This window comes from Apostichopus japonicus, chromosome 19 (genome assembly GCF_037975245.1).
Source record: "Apostichopus japonicus isolate 1M-3 chromosome 19, ASM3797524v1, whole genome shotgun sequence".
Classification (NCBI taxonomy): Eukaryota; Metazoa; Echinodermata; class Holothuroidea; order Aspidochirotida; family Stichopodidae; genus Apostichopus; species Apostichopus japonicus.
In genome coordinates, this window is record NC_092579.1 from 20089558 (window position 1) to 20108079 (window position 18522).

Below are 18522 nucleotides of genomic sequence, written 5' to 3' on the forward strand. Positions count from 1 at the left end.
CTGATCGCAGCGCGATAATAGACGTAGTATTACTTATCATTGTATATTTGCAGTACAGTAGAACTAGAAGTGTCGATCTAGCATGCATTCCAAACATAGCTTGATCGGCAGCAGTAACACTTGGAAAATGCATGGTAGGTAGGGACACACCACCTGTTACATCGAGTTGACATTCCATTACCACAAACACATTGGAAAGTGATCAAGAAAATGCAGAACAAGTGTGAGTTAAAAACTGTTATGATAGATTGCAATCAAAGTAATCATATCGATCACATTTATAAGAAGACGCTTTCGGTAAATTTCGTTTGCCAAGGTAGAATATGCTACCTTAGGCATTATGAATGCATTGTAACGTTAGGAACCGGTATTTTGATATTGAATACCGCGTAAGGTTGTGAGTATTGATTTATATCAAGCTAGACCTAATATAGTTGAGTGATTGCCCGAGAGGTTGACTATTTGTAGAACTTTAAAATATTTTAATGCAATGTAAGTGTCAACATGTCAGTGTGAACTGTGACATACATGTCATTAGAAAGCCTGGATTCCCTCATTATCCTGTTTCCAGGCCTGACAAGTTATAACTTACTAGTGCAGAGCAGCACTTATATATCAGAATTGTTATAATACACTTTCCTGTTAATTATGATATCGATAGCTACCTGGTTTGGACATACTGTTAAATGATTATCATTGTATAATGCTTGTGTACTGCGGATATTGTTCAAATTCTGCATTTGTCATTCGCAATGTTTTCGCAGCAATTTTTCCTCTGTTGGTGTGGTGCTACTGTTATAGCAATTTTTGTTGTGTGAGGCTCACGGCAAGGGGAAACTGATACTGATAGTGATCTCGAACCCGGGCAGAAAAAGGACATGTGCCCCTCCCACCAATGATATAGCCAGCAATAAAACATATCAAGTCGTCTATTTTTTTGGATGGACTGCTTGGTCCATTTATTAGGGGTATGTTAAAAACCAACATTGTTCGTCTTTTGAGAAAACACCTGACTACTGTAATTGTGTAAAATTCTCTTACTAACATTAATTGAAATTGATTTATATGAGTAAGATGTGTTTTCTAAAAATAATTTGAGTATGACAAATAACTTTGCGGCTGTAAAATTCCCCAGATAAATAGATGGAACAACCCAACCAGGGAAAATTGGACTGTCCTATTGTCAGTACTTTTTTTCACCCTCAGACTTCAGTTCGTTCCTGAAGACAAATTCATTCCTGCAAATAAGGAATAAACAGCACTTTTGGGAAGTTTTAGGTTTTCCACTGCATAACAGATATTTTTGTGTCGAGACATGCGATTGATTCTAAACAAAAGAAACTTCATTTCTTACAGTACCAGAGGAAAAGAAAATAAGTGACGCTTAGGTGCCCTGCTGTTTGAACATAACGACATGAATTTATAATCGAGTGAACTGAAAGAAGAACAACAGGGGTTATTGGTCACCTCAGAGGGTAGAAGAAAGTCAGCTGTTACCGTTACTTTATATAATGGAAAAAGCCCCATTTGAACAATTTCAAGAATTGACTCAATTGCCAACTGGAAAAAAGACTGACAATTTTGGGTAGAGCTAGGAGTTTTGGGAAAAACATTGAGCCCTCATTGTAGCCACTCACATGTGAACAATGGGGGCTTGCTTTAGCGTCGACAACGAAGAAAGAAAGGCGAAAGAGAGGAGCGAACAAATCGACGTTCTGCTCGAGGAAAGCCATAAAGGAGATAAAGCAGTGAAGATTCTACTTTTAGGTGAGTCTCAGAAAGATTTCAATTAGAACAGTCCAGGTGAAAATTTATTTGCAGCTAACGAAAGAGTCCACACAGAATCATCCTGCAGTTGCATTCAACTGCTAAGTACTGTATGTATCTGTTTTTGAGATAACAACATTTGAAGTTGACATGTGTTGTATCAAAAGGGAACATGTTGCTTTGGCTGAGAGTAAAATATGCTTGATTGGAATATGGAAATTATAAAAAAAATGTCACTTATTGTAATCAGTTTCATGTTTGGCAGGAATTCTTTGCTTTTAATTTGGTAATGTTCTAAATCTTTTCAATTATAATTTTTTTTATATGATACCTTGTTTGAAAGTTCAAATTTTGTTTTGAAATTTAAATTTGAAGGTGCTGGTGAGAGTGGTAAGAGTACTCTGGTCAAACAGATGAAGATAATACACAGTGATGGCTTCACTGTCTCAGAATTACTCAGCTTCAAGGTAGGAATGGCTTCCTATTTCCATCCTTGAATATTTTTGACAATATCTCTTACCCCAACCTAACCTTCTACTCCATTGTTTTCACATATGTAGTACATAATGTGCTTTATTCCCCCAATTTGTTGTACCTGTGCAACTGTGGGTACAGAGCTGAAAATGAGAGGCCCACCCCTGTAATATATAGGCCATTTCAAGGGCGTAGGAACTGGGGGGGCTGGGGGGCGCTAGCCCCCCAGTGAAAAATATGGTGGGGCGGAAGTATCATTCCGCCCCCCGCTTCGCAAGTCAGAAAACCCCTTTTTCATTTCCAAATGAGAAAAAAAATCTCATTTGGAGCACCAAATTGCATCTAAGGCCAGGTGAAAATGCAAAATTATTTACAAAATGGAGTGGGTGTTGACTGTTGAATTGTGCTATATTGCACCAAATTGCATCTGAGGCCACCTGGAAATGCACCCCCTCCCCTTAGATCCCTCCCCCAGGCCGCCCATCAGTCTTCATCCCCCCACTCAAAAGTACCTTCCTACGCCACTGGGCCATTTACAGTACAAGGGCTTACCCAAAGATGTGTGTAGACGTCCCAAACCTTTGCACACTGTCTTGATTACATTACATTCAATCAGCTTGAAGTACTGTACTGACACCTGTGCAGTACAGTATACACATGTGCTGCCATGCCAAGTTGTGTTGAAATCTTTCATAAGTCTGTCAATCAATGAAAGAACTGGTGTACATTTGTGCTGTTGTTCTTATCTTTCTGCCTGATGAACAAGAAAGAGAATGAACTAACTGTTTAGATTCAGTCTGCTACCAATACACTGTGGTTAGTTTTAAGCCAATTCCTCTGAGGCACCTCACAATAGCACTTAAGTTCTTCAAGTTCCATTATATCCACCATGATAAAGAGCAATGATTAAGTTTCCTTAAAGGTTGGTATTGTGTTCATAAACCTCTGTCCATATAGGTAGGGGCATTATAAAGTGGTTTACCAGCCCCATTTATAAACTCATGATGGCTTAGCTGGTATTGAGAAGGAAGAGTGTTTATGTATGAAGGATGTGACAGAGCTCTGAGCTGCTTAGTACTGCACTGTAGAGTTGTTCTTGTGTTTCTCTGAAAGTGGGATAGTCTTCTTCATATGTCAGTGACATTCACAAAAGAAGCTGTTTGCTTTGGAATGTAAGCATCATTCCCTCTTCTCCCCCCCCCCCTTCTGCCTCATGGCTATCACACATGAGGGAATGTAGTGATGCCACAGGTAACAATGTCAAAACCACTGAGCATTGGCCCTCTTCTTCCCCCCCCCCCACCCCATCTAAACCTTTCACCACAAGGCAGTTCCCTCACCTTCCTCTAGCACTGGAAGAGCTATGAACACTATCTAACATCCTTCAAAAGGGTGAAATTATATACCTTTCATTGCACACAACTCCCTATCTTTTACCTCCTTCCAGACCCCCCCCCCACTCTCCCTCCCCTGGGAGTAATTTACAGTAGACAGAGCACTTAAGGGGAGTCTATGACCTAATTTGCATGCCAACTTGTTGGGAAGACGAACTCGAACTCTAGAGTTCGATCCACTCCTGTCTGCTAGGGACATATGAAGTACCTTAAGTGTTTGTTTTGCACCAGTTTGTGTTTTGCAGTAATACAGCGTACAATTTGCATGTAAAAGCACACTATGGCACAGCTGTTACTGTTACAATCACAGGTTTTAAGAAAGGTAAAAAAAAAATGGCTCTAGCTCTGGTTTGTTTTCTTGGCTCCATTGTTCCTTTTGTTCTCTTTAAATGAATAAGAAGTTCCCATCTGACCTCTTGATGGTGTTACCCTGCTCAACAAACACATTTCCAATAAACTCAACCCATGGGTTTAGTTCACACCTTCTTGTTGTGGTAGTGAGCAACAGGCTGGCTTGCAGGTGATGTTTATACGTGGGTTCCAGAAAAAAACATGGTAAAAGCGTCTGCGTAAACTGTGCAGAATTTTTGAAGGATTATGTTTTTTTCTCACTCTGGGGACTTTTAAAAAATAATAACGAGATTTTCTTTGGGTTCGAAAGAAAACATTCCAGACAGTTTGGACTCTGGGAAAAAATAATGTGAAATCTGAGTGTTAAAGTAAGATGCATTGTGAAATGTGAATGACATTTTTGTATGAATAGTTCTCCCTAGGTAGTGAATTTCCATACTTTAACCTGATATTGGTAAATTATATTAAATAGTTTTTATGCAAATAATATAAAACAGAAGTACTGAATATGGCAATTATATGCCAGTTTTTAAACTCTGGCCAAAGAAATTGTTAGCAATCTTTAGCTGTTCTTAAATTCATCATGCGGACTGTGCCGTATCTAGAATAAACTCAAGTGGCCAAATTTTTCAATAAATCTATTCTCTGGGATGCGACTTTCTTTGAAGTTTGCAGGACTGAGAACCAGGCAAGAAAATTTTTGTGTTGACCATCATCCTTTGCCTGCCACACCCCTTCCCTTCCCCACACGACAATTAAAAAATTATAGTAGTGCCCAACAATTAGGGTAAAGCCTGAAAATGAGGGGCACATTGTTTTGCTTGTTGATGAATGGCATCTTTATTTCCGTGTTTGCTCAAGTCATCATTTTGTACCCCGACAGTTAATAATAATAATACTAAATAATAGTAAAGGAGACTTCTATAGCGCCAAATCAGTAGACAAAAGTCACTGCTCAAGGCGCTTTACAGAGAAAGCAGATTAATTTACAAAAGACCAAGTGAAAAGGTGGGTCTTAAGTAGTCTTTTGAATGTAGACTTTTCAATGTAGTTAAGACCCTATCAACTAAATATTGTAAAATCGCATTTGCTTTGGCACTCTCAAAGCATTGTCTGATACATAGGGGTTGTATATAATTGACTAGCTAAATTTTGCCTTTTAGCAACGACATTTATTTATTGACAAGCCGTGTCCAGGGGAATAATTGAGTGTACAAATTTTGTGTAGGCTCAGCTTTGAAATTCTCTGGATTTTTGTCTCTTTTTGAAATATTATGGTTCCTGTGTACAAAAACTTTGCATTATCCCATGTTGCATATCATTTTACAATGCAATACTAGATAAATTATTCCCTGGTGTCCAAGCAAGTTTTTTTGTATTAAAACACACTGACGATACTTGTAGCAAAATCTGACTTAACTTTTAGTGCCGGATAAAGTTATGAATGTCAGAGAACAAAGCCACCTTCATGGTTCGTTGTTTTGAATTCTTTGAACAGGAAATTGACTTTTCAAAGTGATTGAATTCACAGTCGGTGCCTATTGTTGGCACAGACCTTATTGTTGCGGCAATTGCATATCTCGAAGCGAAATCTTGCAGTTTTGAAAGGTTTTGACAAAATTAATACAATAGAAATTTGACATTTTGAGGTGTAAGTACATAAAGGTATAATATGGCAGTGTACTAGGAATAGGTTACATGAGAACTTAAGTAGTAAATTTCTATGCATTTGTGGGGGACCGAGTGTTGTAAGGGATGGGCAAAGTTTGGGAAAGAGTGCAAAGATTAAACCAGATGATATTAATAAGATTAGTGGCATTTGATCGCTTGATCCCCAAACTGTTTAGATAAGAACCTGCTTCAAGAAAAGAGTACTGGTGAAACATACCAGATTAGTTAAAATCCTGGCTTTGAAAGACCTGTGCATTTCCAAGCTACAATACCCTATATAATAAATTACTACAAGAGAAATTTCAAACTTAGACTTGACATATTTTATGCTTTGTCCATATAATTCAATATAAAAGTGTCTTAGTGAAATGTTTTTAAATGAATGCATTAATTTACCCATGATTAAAATCATATGATCTGTGGAAAAAATTGTCAAGTTTTTTCTAACCTGACTCTTGTCTGGTGCTGTACATCATAAGTGTTGTAACATTACAGAAAACTTTTGTCAATTGGAGACGGAATGCAAAATGTTGTCAGTATAATGCACACTGTGACAACAAGATGCTTGAAGGTACTAATTATCATGAATGTGACAACTTGTGTGATAGTTTTAAAACCAGCAGGAATTAACAAGGTGATGATGACCAGTACCACAAAAGAAATCCTCTAAGCAGAACAAATAAGCCCAGTTTCTCACAAAGTTGATGTGTGCAAATAATCTTGGCTGTCCTATCTAGCTAAGGCAAACTTTGTTTGTGTGAACAGGAATTCTCTGTGTTTTAACTTAATTTAATGAACTTGTTAGACTTAGTTTCCACCACAAAGTGGATGATAATGTGTAAATTTACTTAAGTTTAGAGAGCTTTCGTTTAACAGGACCTAGAGTGTAAACAGGAAGATACCCACACACATACACACAGATACATTGAGTCAGCGGAGTTTTGAAAGCAGCCACTCTGAGTTCTTGTCGGCATTTTTTTTTTCCTCAAACCTTAAGAGAATTCAGTGCAATTTTGTCTGTTTGTCCCTTTTGCAACCAGGCCTCACAGTTTGGTTGTCTGAAGAGCTAAGTTGGTTTGTCTGAGAAGATGAAGCAAGATAACATGTACACTGTAGAAGGGATGTGTAGGTTTGGTGAATAGAACACCAATTTGTACACTGCAGGAAAGATGTGTAGGTTTGGTGAATAGAACACCACCTTTATGGGGATTAATTTAATACCAAAGATCACACTAAAAGGCATTATTCTAGACTTCTTAACCACATGAAGGCTAAAGAGCAATTAATAAATTCCTTATAAATCTGCCATATTTGATGCACATGTACGCTTTTCATTATAACACTAACAAAGTGAGTAACAGTACACTTAAATGACAAAATGGAAAAATTTCAAAAGTTTTGACTGTACTGTAATGTTGTGGACAATAGATACCTCAATACCCAAACTTGACAGTTAATACTTTAGGTACAGTAGTTGATGTGGGCATGTATACTGTAGGCTATATTTAGATATTGAGAGATGAACTATGACAAGTAGTAAGTACTGCCATACTGTACTGTCGTAGCCATCTCAAAATCTGTCCATTCACAGAGCACACTTTGCACGTGTGTAGAATTGTACACCTGGTCGTCTCGTGCCAGTCTTTATAAATTGACATGTGGATACTCTTGCGGGCAGATCAAGCTACTCCTATTGCTAACCCCCGAGAGAATGCTCGGCTTTACCCTGAGGCAACGCTCCCTCCCTTTTCATCCAATCAGACAAAGATACTCAATGCTGACCAAACTGTTGTCGATGGTGTCGGATTCCTCACGTGGAATCCTATCTCTCTCGTAGATCATTGATTGGTTTCAATAGGCAAGCTGCTGCAGTGATATAGCTTTTGTTTGTTAGGTGAAGTTTGGTACTAGGGTATCATTATATATACTGATGTATATACACTGCTTGAACTTTTGCCCTGAAGATAATATCTTTGAAATAGATGCAACATATGCTACAATTTATGGAAATTTGAAATAGTTTACTGAAATTGGAATAGAAAGTACTTTAATCATTGATATAGAAGGGTCGATAACCCAGTAAACTGACATTGCACTCTAACCTCTAACACTCTAAGGTCATCAGTTTTGTTTCCCCCCCCCCCCCCCCCCGATTCAGGGTGCTATTATTTTGATTAATTGGTAAAAGCTTTCAAAAGTGTTTCTGACCCTATAAATCCTTTCCAGATGTTAAAAACAGTGTTTAAAAAATATTAATGTTTAAAAAAAATATTAGCTTATTTAATTCTTTCAGAATATGTCTCCATGGTTACAGTGCAGTAAAATGCTTGCTGAAATTTGATCAATTCTTAAGTAACCATTATTTTACTTTCTAGCATGTTTTGGCCTAAGTCTTTGAACCTCTAAAAGCTGTCAGATGAGTTGGAGTTTGATCTAACTATTCATTTGCTGCCTCGCCTACCTGTCTCTTTATAAATTTCATCACTCTCCCTGAGGGTGTCTAGGGTGAACTGGTACAATTTTCATCACTGTACACCATGGATATAAACCACCGGTCAATGAACCTCATTCTCAGACTACCTGCCAAAGTGTCTAGAATTTTTTATTTTTTTAAATTTTTTTTTATTGTGGCTGTCTTTTTTATTGATTCATTTATCTTATTCACTGATTCTAACATAATACATACTGTACATGTACAGTACAAAGGCAGCTCTTCACAACATAGAGCGCCCTATTGACATTAGATTTCTATTTAATGTGTGGCATTTGCTTTAGGCTGGTTTAATAATATATTACTTTACACTAATAACTAATGAGTATTGTACTATTTAATATATGATTAACATTGATCAAATTACTGTGAGACCTTGTCCTTCAGTTGATTAGTGAGTGATTTATGGTTCCATCCAATTCTACCAGTTTTCATCAAGCATCAAAAACAATTTGAATTAAAGCCAGATCTCTGTGTTCTTAATCAGAGTGGACGATTAATTAAATGATTATTGGTTAACATTTTAACTTTGGGACAGTATGTGAACTACTGTAGGCCCACACATAAGCTTTTTAGGCCCACACATATACAGTGTGTATAGCTTTGTTGGCCCACACATATAGTATCAGAAATACTAGCATCCTTTACTGAGACCTGTAAATAAGTTTTTTTGCTCCTGTAATTCCTGCCTAAAATATGTCTGTTTTGTTTGTACTGTTTTACCTCTGTTGTGCCCTCCACTCATATACAGAAAAGTTTCTTATTAGCAATTCCTTCTCTGCATAGTTTAGCTGGTCCTCAAATTGTACTTTTCAATTTGCCTCCGAGCAGATTGTAGGTGACTTTTACAGATTTTCAAGGTTATGTTTTTGCATGAAATCATGAGAAATGAGTCACTGGGTAGTCCGAATACAAGATCAGCTGTTAGAAAAATATACAGTGATATATTAATAAATTTATCAAAAGTTGGTGAGGCTTTTGACCTGGAGGGATTTGATTTAAAATGATAGGATTAGAACTGATTGGTCAAAGCTTTGAAAATTTGAGAATTTTTAAAGCTACTTTTTGCACTGGTTTTGTTAAACAGTTTACATAAATACTATTATGTGTGATACTAAAAAGTAATTCCCAAAATACGTCAGTTTTATCATGTATCATATTTCAGTAAATTGAATAAAGAGTTGCAAAGTTTGAAAATTTTTGATTTGCTTTAACCATGAAATATTTAATATCACCAAAATTTTGAAAATATTTTTGGCCAACAAACTGTTTGCATTCCATGAATCATTTGTTTTATTCTAAGGCTGGTTTTGGGAAATCATTTTCTTTTCTTTTTCTAAGGCTGGTTTTGGGAATTCTGTGATCCACAGAAGGGAGGCTAGCCCCCATTGACATGCTATTACAATAATCTGCAGGGTCGGTAACTGGATAACATTTCTGGAAATTCGAGACCAAATTGAAAACAGCTCCTTTTGATATCACTTCTGGTTCCATGCAAGTTAAGGAATCAAATTGTGATGAGAGCACATACGTGAGTGTGTGTCTGTGTGTTTGTCTGTATGTATGCACTTGTTTTATATTCTGGCTGAGACTTGAACAAATGAATTCCAAATTTCCAAGTCACCTCATTTGATCACCTCAGTCCTCAGAAGGAAATGTCTTTTGTTAAGGGGTATTGTTTGGTATGTGGATTTGAACAATGGAAAAAACACAATGGAGTCGTTACTAACGGTTAGTCTGCATGTTAAACATACCTGTGTGGGTGTACACATGTGTGTTTGTGTGGGAGGTGAGGTGAGGGGGACGAAGGCGTGTGTGCGTGTGACACCTGCTTGTAAGCACAGAAAAATGTACAGCTTGGTTGAACTGCTTGGTGTGTACATTCGTTTCCCCTTGGTTAGTACAATTAAGTATTTACCTACAGTATTGGGATTTGTACACGGTTGATGGTCAATTGAGGTCAACAGAGTTCAAAGTCTCAGCAATAATTGACTCCCATAGATCACACTTTACAATTAACACGGAACAATGGTCACAGAAATGTTTTCAGCCTGTTCTTTAGTCGCAAAGTTCTCTCTAATTGCTTCTCATCTAATTTTAGACGATCCAATCTCTCGTTGTCAAGGAAATATGGATCCATTAACTTCCATGAGCTATCCACTTACGATACACACTCTCTGCTGAAGTCAATATATATTCTCTGAACAGTACAGAAACAGCATTAACTGTTCACTTATAATATACATTTTCGCTCAGGACTGTTCTACCGAATATAAACAGTACCAAGAGTATGAATCCATTAAGATAATTATAGTAATATCAATAGAAGGCACTGCATCGTCAATCAATAATTTAACCAAGTTATGACGATACTCAAAAGTCATTGGCCCAATTCCACTTAAACCGGTATGTTTACCTCGTCGATATAAAGCAAACATCGACTGAACCGACACTGATCAAATACTTTTAATCTGGCACGGTACGATTGAAGCATTCAGAATCCAACAGCGTTTGACTCTTTCAGACTTACTGACTTAATTGTATGTTTTAATTACAGGTGCAATCATGTTAACAGACAATATTCTATATTTATGAATATCAATTATATATTCATGTACTGTACTGTTCAAGTGTGCATGTGTACTCACTCTCCTAGAGGATGAACTTCCATACGGATGCATTGCAAGGACATTTTATGGGATTTACATAAACTGTTGACTCTAGATGCTAAAAATGATATAAACCACCCCTCTATGTAAGGGAGACATTTGAATTCCTAGAATGTTTTAACTGATGATTTTTAAGTCTTCTGTGTAATGTCAAGTGTAAAGTGTAAAGTGCAGTAAACAATATAGTCCATAGTCATGAGTTTGGCAAACCAAAAGAATGCTGTGGACCTGATATTCCTACTGAGATTTATGAACTTATATATTTATTTAACATGAATGATGACTAACTGTATCTTAGTCATTATAGGTAAACTTGACAAATGCCTACACCCTTTTACTGTACCTGTGTGAATATCATGCCCACAAAAAATATCCTTATTGAATGTGAAGGACATTTCATATACAAACAAAAATATATCCACATGTGTATTAACTTAAATATATCATATAATAAATTTCTGATATTTTATTAAGTAACTAGATTGATATTTTTGTCACAATCCTGCTTTGATACTGAAATGCTAAATACTTATAGCATGTATACATGTATGTATGTATTTTAGATCCTCCTGCTAGCAGGAAGGCGAAGAAGCCTCATTGGCTTATCAAAGCTGCAAGCTGACCGAAGTCAGTCTCTTAGATTCATATTTAATGTCCATGATTATGAATTGTCAATTGTCAACAACTCTGTAACTGGACGACATACATTAATCTTGGAGTGACTCGAACCGGGGACCTTATGATTGGAAGGCACCGGCTTTAACCACTGAGTTAACACTCCACACTCCACACTATAGTGTGAGCAATTATAAAGCCCCCTCTTTCCACCTCCCCTTCCCCCTCCCTTGCCCCCCTCCCCTTGCTTTCCCTTCCCTCAAGTTGATGATCCATCACAATTTTTTCATTTTCTCTCTCTTAATGATCTCACAGCCTGCTGTCTTAGATAATTTGGTCAGCTCCATGCGATATGTCTTGTCTGGCATGGGACAACTGAGGATACCTCTTGCCAATTATAGAAATAAGGTACGGTATGGTCATATTAATATTGAGCTGTATTATTAACCAACTGCATTTGTATTGTAAACACTTGAACAGGACCCCTCAGAACACAGATTTGAGAGGCCAGGAGTCAGACCATCGTTCAGTGGTATTGACATTGTCCCCTTTGGAGGCACCATGCTCACATGAAAATCATTGTTCTGAAACCTTTGAGGGAAGGCCATTGGGTCCCCATTCCCATGAAAACAGGATAATCGGAATTACCATTCACACAATGATGGTATACTCTATCCGTTTATCCTCCGATTCAGGTACACGCCCAGACCATACTGCAGTGTTACCGTTGCTTTGACGAAAACATAGTGATGCGGGCAGCTATTGCGAGTGCATTGAGGGCGCTGTGGAATGATTCGGGGATCCGTTCGTGTGCAATTCGCGGAAATGAATACGAGCTTAACGATTCTGCCATGTAGTGAGTTGCGATCTGTTTTGGTTTCTCCCTTTTTCCAGTTTTTTCAAAGATTCTTCTAATCTGAAACCTAAGTTACATTCAAGGCATATTGCATTTGATGCGTTCTATTAGGTTTCTATTTTGGTGTTAGAAGTTGTCTACGTGCATTTATTATCATTATTATTTACCAGATTTATATAGCGCTCTTTTCATGCTTAAGCATGTTCAAGAGCGCTTTACAATGACAACAAAATGACAAAACCCTTAAAATATGAATATGAAAAATAAAATGGACGCAGCTTAAATATTAATATAAAAAAAATATATATATACAAAGGAATAATTTTAAACACAATATAGATTTACAGTGAAATTCCTAAAAAGAAAAAGTGAGTTTTAATTAAAATGGAAGCAGCTAAAATATTAAGATAAAAATATATACAAAGGAAAAATTTGGACAAGGGCGATAAATTTTTCAACTTTCCTTGAACTTGTGACTGGCTAGATACATTCTGCAAAAGTTTGTGCCTCTCTATGGAATCACTTCTCTCCGTTTTTACCCGTCTCTTACCGCTGCTAAAAATTTGTTCATCTACCGCCAAGTTGTAAAATAATTTCTCACAAACATTCATGGGTACATGAAAAGGTGTACTATCATTATCATTTCACCCTCCTCCCCCCCTGCCTTAATTCCCATTGCTCTAAATATGTTTGGTGACAAGTAAAATGTTAGCCCCCAATCACCCTCTTTTGGCATCTATGCCCGCTTTGCACCCCTCTTAGAATCATGTAAATAATCCATCTGTCCAGTTTTGGGGTTTCCTTAAATATCTGTTACTACGAGATGACTAAGTCCAACACTATTAACCACCCACTGTTTGAAAATGAACACAAATTGTTATCTTTTCACTCTTAATGACTTTGAATCCTTGCTCCCTCCCTCTCTCTCTCTCTCCTTTCTCTTGCAAGTTATTTCGATAATATGGAAAGAATTTTGATTGAGAAGTATGTTCCGACCACAGAAGATGTCTTGAGGGCAAGAGTGAGGACAACAGGGGTCTTGGAAACAAGTTTCACAGTAGGAGGAGTCCCCCTCAGGTAAGAAACATCCCAGCAATGTCTATAAAATGTTGCATTGAGCTCCTAAATTAGGAGAGAAGTTTCCCTAAAATGCAGTGTTTTTTTTTTTATTGATTTTGGTCAAGTTTTGGATAATATTCGAGACTAGAACACCACCACTGTGCAATTGGTATACATGACTAGCGACATTTAATTTCAGAGTAATAATGAAAATACGTTTCATTTTGAAGGGGGGAGAAAAAGACTCTCAGCTTTTTATTGGCATGTGTGATTAATTTCTACTATATAATATCTTTGATTTTCCTCTCTCACCTGAAAAACTATGTTTTTTCAACATTCTTAGTTTGTGAAGTAGATCCCTCACTTTATTGTTCCTGAAATCTGTCATTTTTGGGTCGTTTGGCTTTCTTGTCCTCTTTATCTGTGGAAGTTTCAAAAGTTCTTTCTTGCCAAGCTGACTGCACTGTGATCAACAGCTATATGTACTGTTATCAAGGGTATTGAGAATTTAGCAGCATTGCTGCTCTAGTTCAAAATTCTGTTCTATTATCTGTGGAGGTCTCAAAAAGTGTCTGTGTAAGAGTCACCTGTACTGTGTGACTGATAATAAAATAGCAATGTTTCTACGACCTTTGACATTTTACACTGCAAGTGGTAATTTGTACACTCTCCAAAATACAGACCTACATATATATACTTCCAGGAACTACAGAAAAGGTTACATACTTTTGAATATGTATGTTAACACATTGTTAAACTGTATCTTTTTGTTTTTTCCTTTTCTCTTTTTCTGCAGAATTATAGATGTTGGAGGTCAAAGGTCAGAGAGAAAGAAATGGATTCATTGCTTTGAGCATGTCTCTGCAGTTATCTTTGTTGCAGCCCTGAGTGGTTATGACATGACTCTGTTTGAGGACCCTGAAGTGGTGAGTCTAACCCTGGGAATTATAGGCTGGAGGTGGTTATTTTCTAGCATTTTCGGTTTTATCTGTTGGGTAACGTGAAGCAATTTGTAGATTGATGAGCCAAAAGAGCAGTATTTTACTTAATGATTTGACTTCTTCTGTGAAAGAGCAAAGCAGTTATTTGCTATCTAGAGTTGATCTCAGTTATATTTACCAGTCTGTGCTGTTCCAACTGAGTAGCTGCTCAGTCTATATTTGATGTGCATCCTTGTTCCATAATTCAACCAATGTGGTTAAATAAGATTTCAAAAGTCGTTTTCATTCGATACAACCCAGAGTGTATAAGGAGGAAATGGGTATCTAGAAAAAAATTGGCCCTTCTGTCAACAACAAGGATTAACTGGGAACAGAAAATTGATCAAAAACTTTTGAATAAGTATAGAAATCATCTTCTAGAGTGGGATTGAGTGACTACCATCAGTGGTTTGAATCTGGTTCTGACTTTAAAAAAAAAACCTTTCCTTTGCATTTTGACCAAATTGGTTCTCATTTCTTTGAAAAAAGTACCAGCCAAATGGGCTTGTAAAGTGATCTATATGACAAAACAATTGCAACCGGGATCGTTTACTAATTTGATGTTTCCTCTTCCGTCCACAGAACCGGCTGAGGGAGAGCCTTGCCGTATTCAAGCCGATTTGTAATAACAGATTCTTCACCACAATCAGCATGATCCTGTTTCTAAATAAAGTTGATTTATTCCAACAGAAGATTCTACTCACCAAGAGGAAACTGAAAATATACTTTCCACAATATAAAGGTATCATTTTAGTTCTTCCCCACACACCCCCCCTCTTTTTTTTGTATGTATGTATTTGTATGTATTTTAGATCCTCCTGCAAGCAGGAACTCGCGAAGAAGCCTCATTGGCTTATCAAAGCCGCAAGCTGACCGAAGTCAGTCTCTTACATTCATATTTAATGTCCATGATTATGAATTTTCAATTGTCAACAACTCTGTAACTGGACGACATACATTAATCTTGGAGTGACTCGAACCGGGGACCTTATGATTGAAAGGCACCGGCATTAACCACTGAGCTAAAACTCCGCACACTTTGTGGATGTTAATGTACCCTCCCTGGCTTCATTTCCCTATGTAATTTAGATGATACTATACTCTGATTTTGCATTTGTTTTTGTTCTCTGTAGAAAAAGCTTCGCACTATTTGCAATATGAAACTCATTTCCCTATGTATTTTTTTTCTCTGTAAAAAGCTCTGCACTATTTGCAATATAAAACTGCAATTGTGTTAACACACTCATACAACCAGAGTTGAGTGTGACAGACAAGTGACTTTCTTGTCACCTGTGACTGCTGTAACACCGGGAAGATATCATATCTACATAGAGAGACTTGGAATTCAGTCTCATTCTTCTGTTATAACCTTTGCACGGTCTTTTAACCTTTGTACCTTTAACCTTTGAACCTTTGTATCTTTTAACCTTTGTATTTTTTAACCTTTCAGGTCCCGACTATGATGTCGATTCTGCTGCCACCTTCGTTAAGCACCTGTTTGAAAATTGCGATGAGAGAGCCCATCTGCGGGGTTCGCCCATCTTCACGCATTTTACCACCGCAACTGACACCAAGAACATTCAGGTGGTGTTTGAAGGAGTTGTGGAGTCGATCATTAGATCAAACATCAGGAGCATTAATCTACATTGAGGGTTGAAGCATACCAACAAGGCAGTGTTACTGATGACCTCAAAACCAGATCTCTAGACATGGTTGGGACATCAGGAGCTTTAGTCTACAATGAGGGTTGAGGTATACCAACAATGCAGTGTTACTGATGACCTCAAAACCAGATCTCTAGACATGGATGGGACATCAGGAGCTTTAGTCTACAATGAGGGTTGAGGCATACCAACAATGCAGTGTTACTGATGACCTCAAAACCAGATCTCTAGACATGGATGGGACATCAGGAGCATTAGTCTACAATGAGGGTTGAGGTATACCAACAATGCAGTGTTACTGATGACCTCAGAGAGATCTCCAAACTAGGATGACAGGAACACAGATCTACAGTGGTGTACACATGTGTGCCAGCAATCCATAGTTGCAGTTAACCTGTGATAAGTCACAATTGTGTACCTCTCACTAATTTGTTACTAAATATTTCTGAAAAATCTCCAGATTAAAACGTTTTGAAAGTCGCTCAATAAAAAAGAACTTCCATGGGTACAACCATTCTTATCTCATTGACAAAATATTTTACAGAAAAATGTTTGGCAAAATTTAAAAAAACTAATGCACTTACAGACAGAAAGGGCTTGGGAATATAAATACGATGTCATAAGACAAAGATTCACAGCTGTGTCAGTGATGTCCTTGTTCATCTTTGGATCAGGTTTTGGTTAACACGCTTGAAATATTCAGTTTTTCTGAAAATATATTAGGTCTGAGGCTCTGTAAGGTATACATTTTCTTTTATCACCCTTCATGGAATGGCAGGACATAAATGGGAAGTTTTTTTTCTTATCTTTTCTATCTACTGTAGCTGAGAAAGAAGAAGCAGAGGGTCGATGATGAGATTAGAGTGCTTTTTTTCAGTGATGTTTCTTAAAGGAAATTATTTTTAGTTTTACATCTGAATGTTTGCAAGAGTTTAAACACAAAATGGCTAAAACACTAACATGGCGATATTCAACATTTATAAGATACTGCTTTTAATTCATTAAAAGATTTCGTAGAGGTGAGGGGGAATTATGCTTTCAATTCTCCCAACATGTTATTAATTTTCCTGTTAAAATATAATTGGGTTCTCTCGTATAGATAGACCTGTGTTACTGTTTATTTCCAAAATTTTCAGTGACCTCACAAGTGAGGTACACATTAGCTACCCAAGTGGAAAGTACTTTCATTGCCTATATACTACAATTCTGAGAACTAGCTTCGCAAACGATTTCAAAGTATAATGACAGCTAAATAGAATTGCGACGTAAAGACAAGGAAAATACTTTGCTCTTGGGTCGCTAATGTGTACCTCACTCGTGAGGTATGGAAGTCTTCTGCTAATTGAGGTATGGTGCTGTGAGTTATATTAGACCTCGAATAACTCATAAGGCATTCCAGGTGTAAGTGATGTGACCATACGTAGACAAATATGTGCCGATTTGGAGATCTTTGTCTGAAGGCAAACTTGTGTCTTAGGGTTTTGTTTATTTCTGGTACTGCATCTGAAGACAAAAGGGAGAAGATGCCCAAGGGAAATATTAATAAAACATTTATTTTGGGTGGAGTGCTATGGATGCATCAAATTTCTCGACAGAGAAAACAGCAGTCTTCTCTGTTCGGTTTAGTATCAAATTAAAACAATTTAAATTCTGAATCAAAACTTGATTGTTGCTTCAATATAGAATTACCATGTTGTTGTCTTCGAAAAGTCACAAAAGCACAAAAATATGCAATTTTTGTTATGGCTTGTTAAAGGAGTCATTGATAACTTTTATATTTTATCAATTCCTTCTTTGTTGTTGTTATCATTGCCATAATTTAAAAGGTGTTTGTTGAAATTTATAACCAAAGAGTTGTTCATTGGTGGTCAAAAATTGCTGAAATAAGCATTCTAGTTTGTTTGTTTGTGCGTTTGTATTTGTTTGTATTTAATGTTTTATATATATATATATATATATATATATATATACATATATATATGTGTGTGTGATTGTTTGTATTCATTGCCCCATATCAGTCAGCCTATATTCATATCTTCACTTAACCAATTAATCCGTCTATCTGTTTGTGAAACTTTAACACCCTGCCTCTGAAGAAGATTCTTATAGAATCAAAGCATTAGACCATCTGTGGTTTATTTTCACTCAATTCAAATGATGTGTATTCTTATTTGATGACTTATATATGAATATTTATGAAGATTCTTCCAGGATCAAAACATTATACCATTTGTGGTTTATTTTCACTCAACTTTAAATGATGTTGTATTCCTATTTTATGAATCTATGTTCACTGCTATTGTATTTCTATTCAAGTATTCATGTCGATGACAGTCTTTAAACATTCTTGTAACGCTCCTTTCATGATCAGACGGTTTTGATATTTGTCCCTCTATCATATTGTCTGATGTAGACGCATATGGTTACAGACACATCTGTGGGATTTTAGCCGATTTAATAAATCTATTCAAATTGTTTTATTAGTAGTTTGAATCTGCAGAGTGTAGTGTGCCAATAGTCCTTAAGCTACG

General features: G+C 36.9%; 1 protein-coding gene across 2 annotated transcripts; it reads left to right on the plus strand.

Moving 5' to 3' along the window:
• The first annotated feature begins 17 nt into the window (after positions 1–17).
• Positions 18–16301, plus strand: LOC139960480 (guanine nucleotide-binding protein G(o) subunit alpha-like). Of its 2 annotated transcripts, none has more exons than XM_071958862.1 (9): positions 18–223; positions 1357–1767; positions 2143–2234; positions 11748–11840; positions 12128–12288; positions 13237–13365; positions 14144–14273; positions 14910–15069; positions 15778–16301. In XM_071958862.1, the coding sequence occupies exons 2-9, from the start codon at positions 1647–1649 to the stop codon at positions 15975–15977; spliced, it is 1086 nt and encodes a 361-aa protein (XP_071814963.1). In that variant the 5' UTR covers positions 18–223; positions 1357–1646; the 3' UTR covers positions 15978–16301. The 2 variants fall into 2 exon arrangements, with proteins under 2 accessions (XP_071814963.1, XP_071814964.1); XM_071958863.1 differs by having other exon boundaries at positions 1363–1767.
• The last annotated feature ends 2221 nt before the right edge of the window (positions 16302–18522 follow it).

What these genes read in the sequence shown, in the direction of transcription:
- LOC139960480 (XM_071958862.1), top strand. Translation starts at nt 1,647, where the DNA reads ATGGGGGCTTGCTTTAGCGTCGACAACGAAGAAAGAAAGGCGAAAGAG. An exon ending in GTAGGAGGAGTCCCCCTCAG is followed by an intron (nt 13,366 to 14,143) that starts GTAAGAAACATC and finishes CTTTTTCTGCAG; the next exon opens with AATTATAGATGTTGGAGGTC. An exon ending in TGTTTGAGGACCCTGAAGTG is followed by an intron (nt 14,274 to 14,909) that starts GTGAGTCTAACC and finishes TTCCGTCCACAG; the next exon opens with AACCGGCTGAGGGAGAGCCT.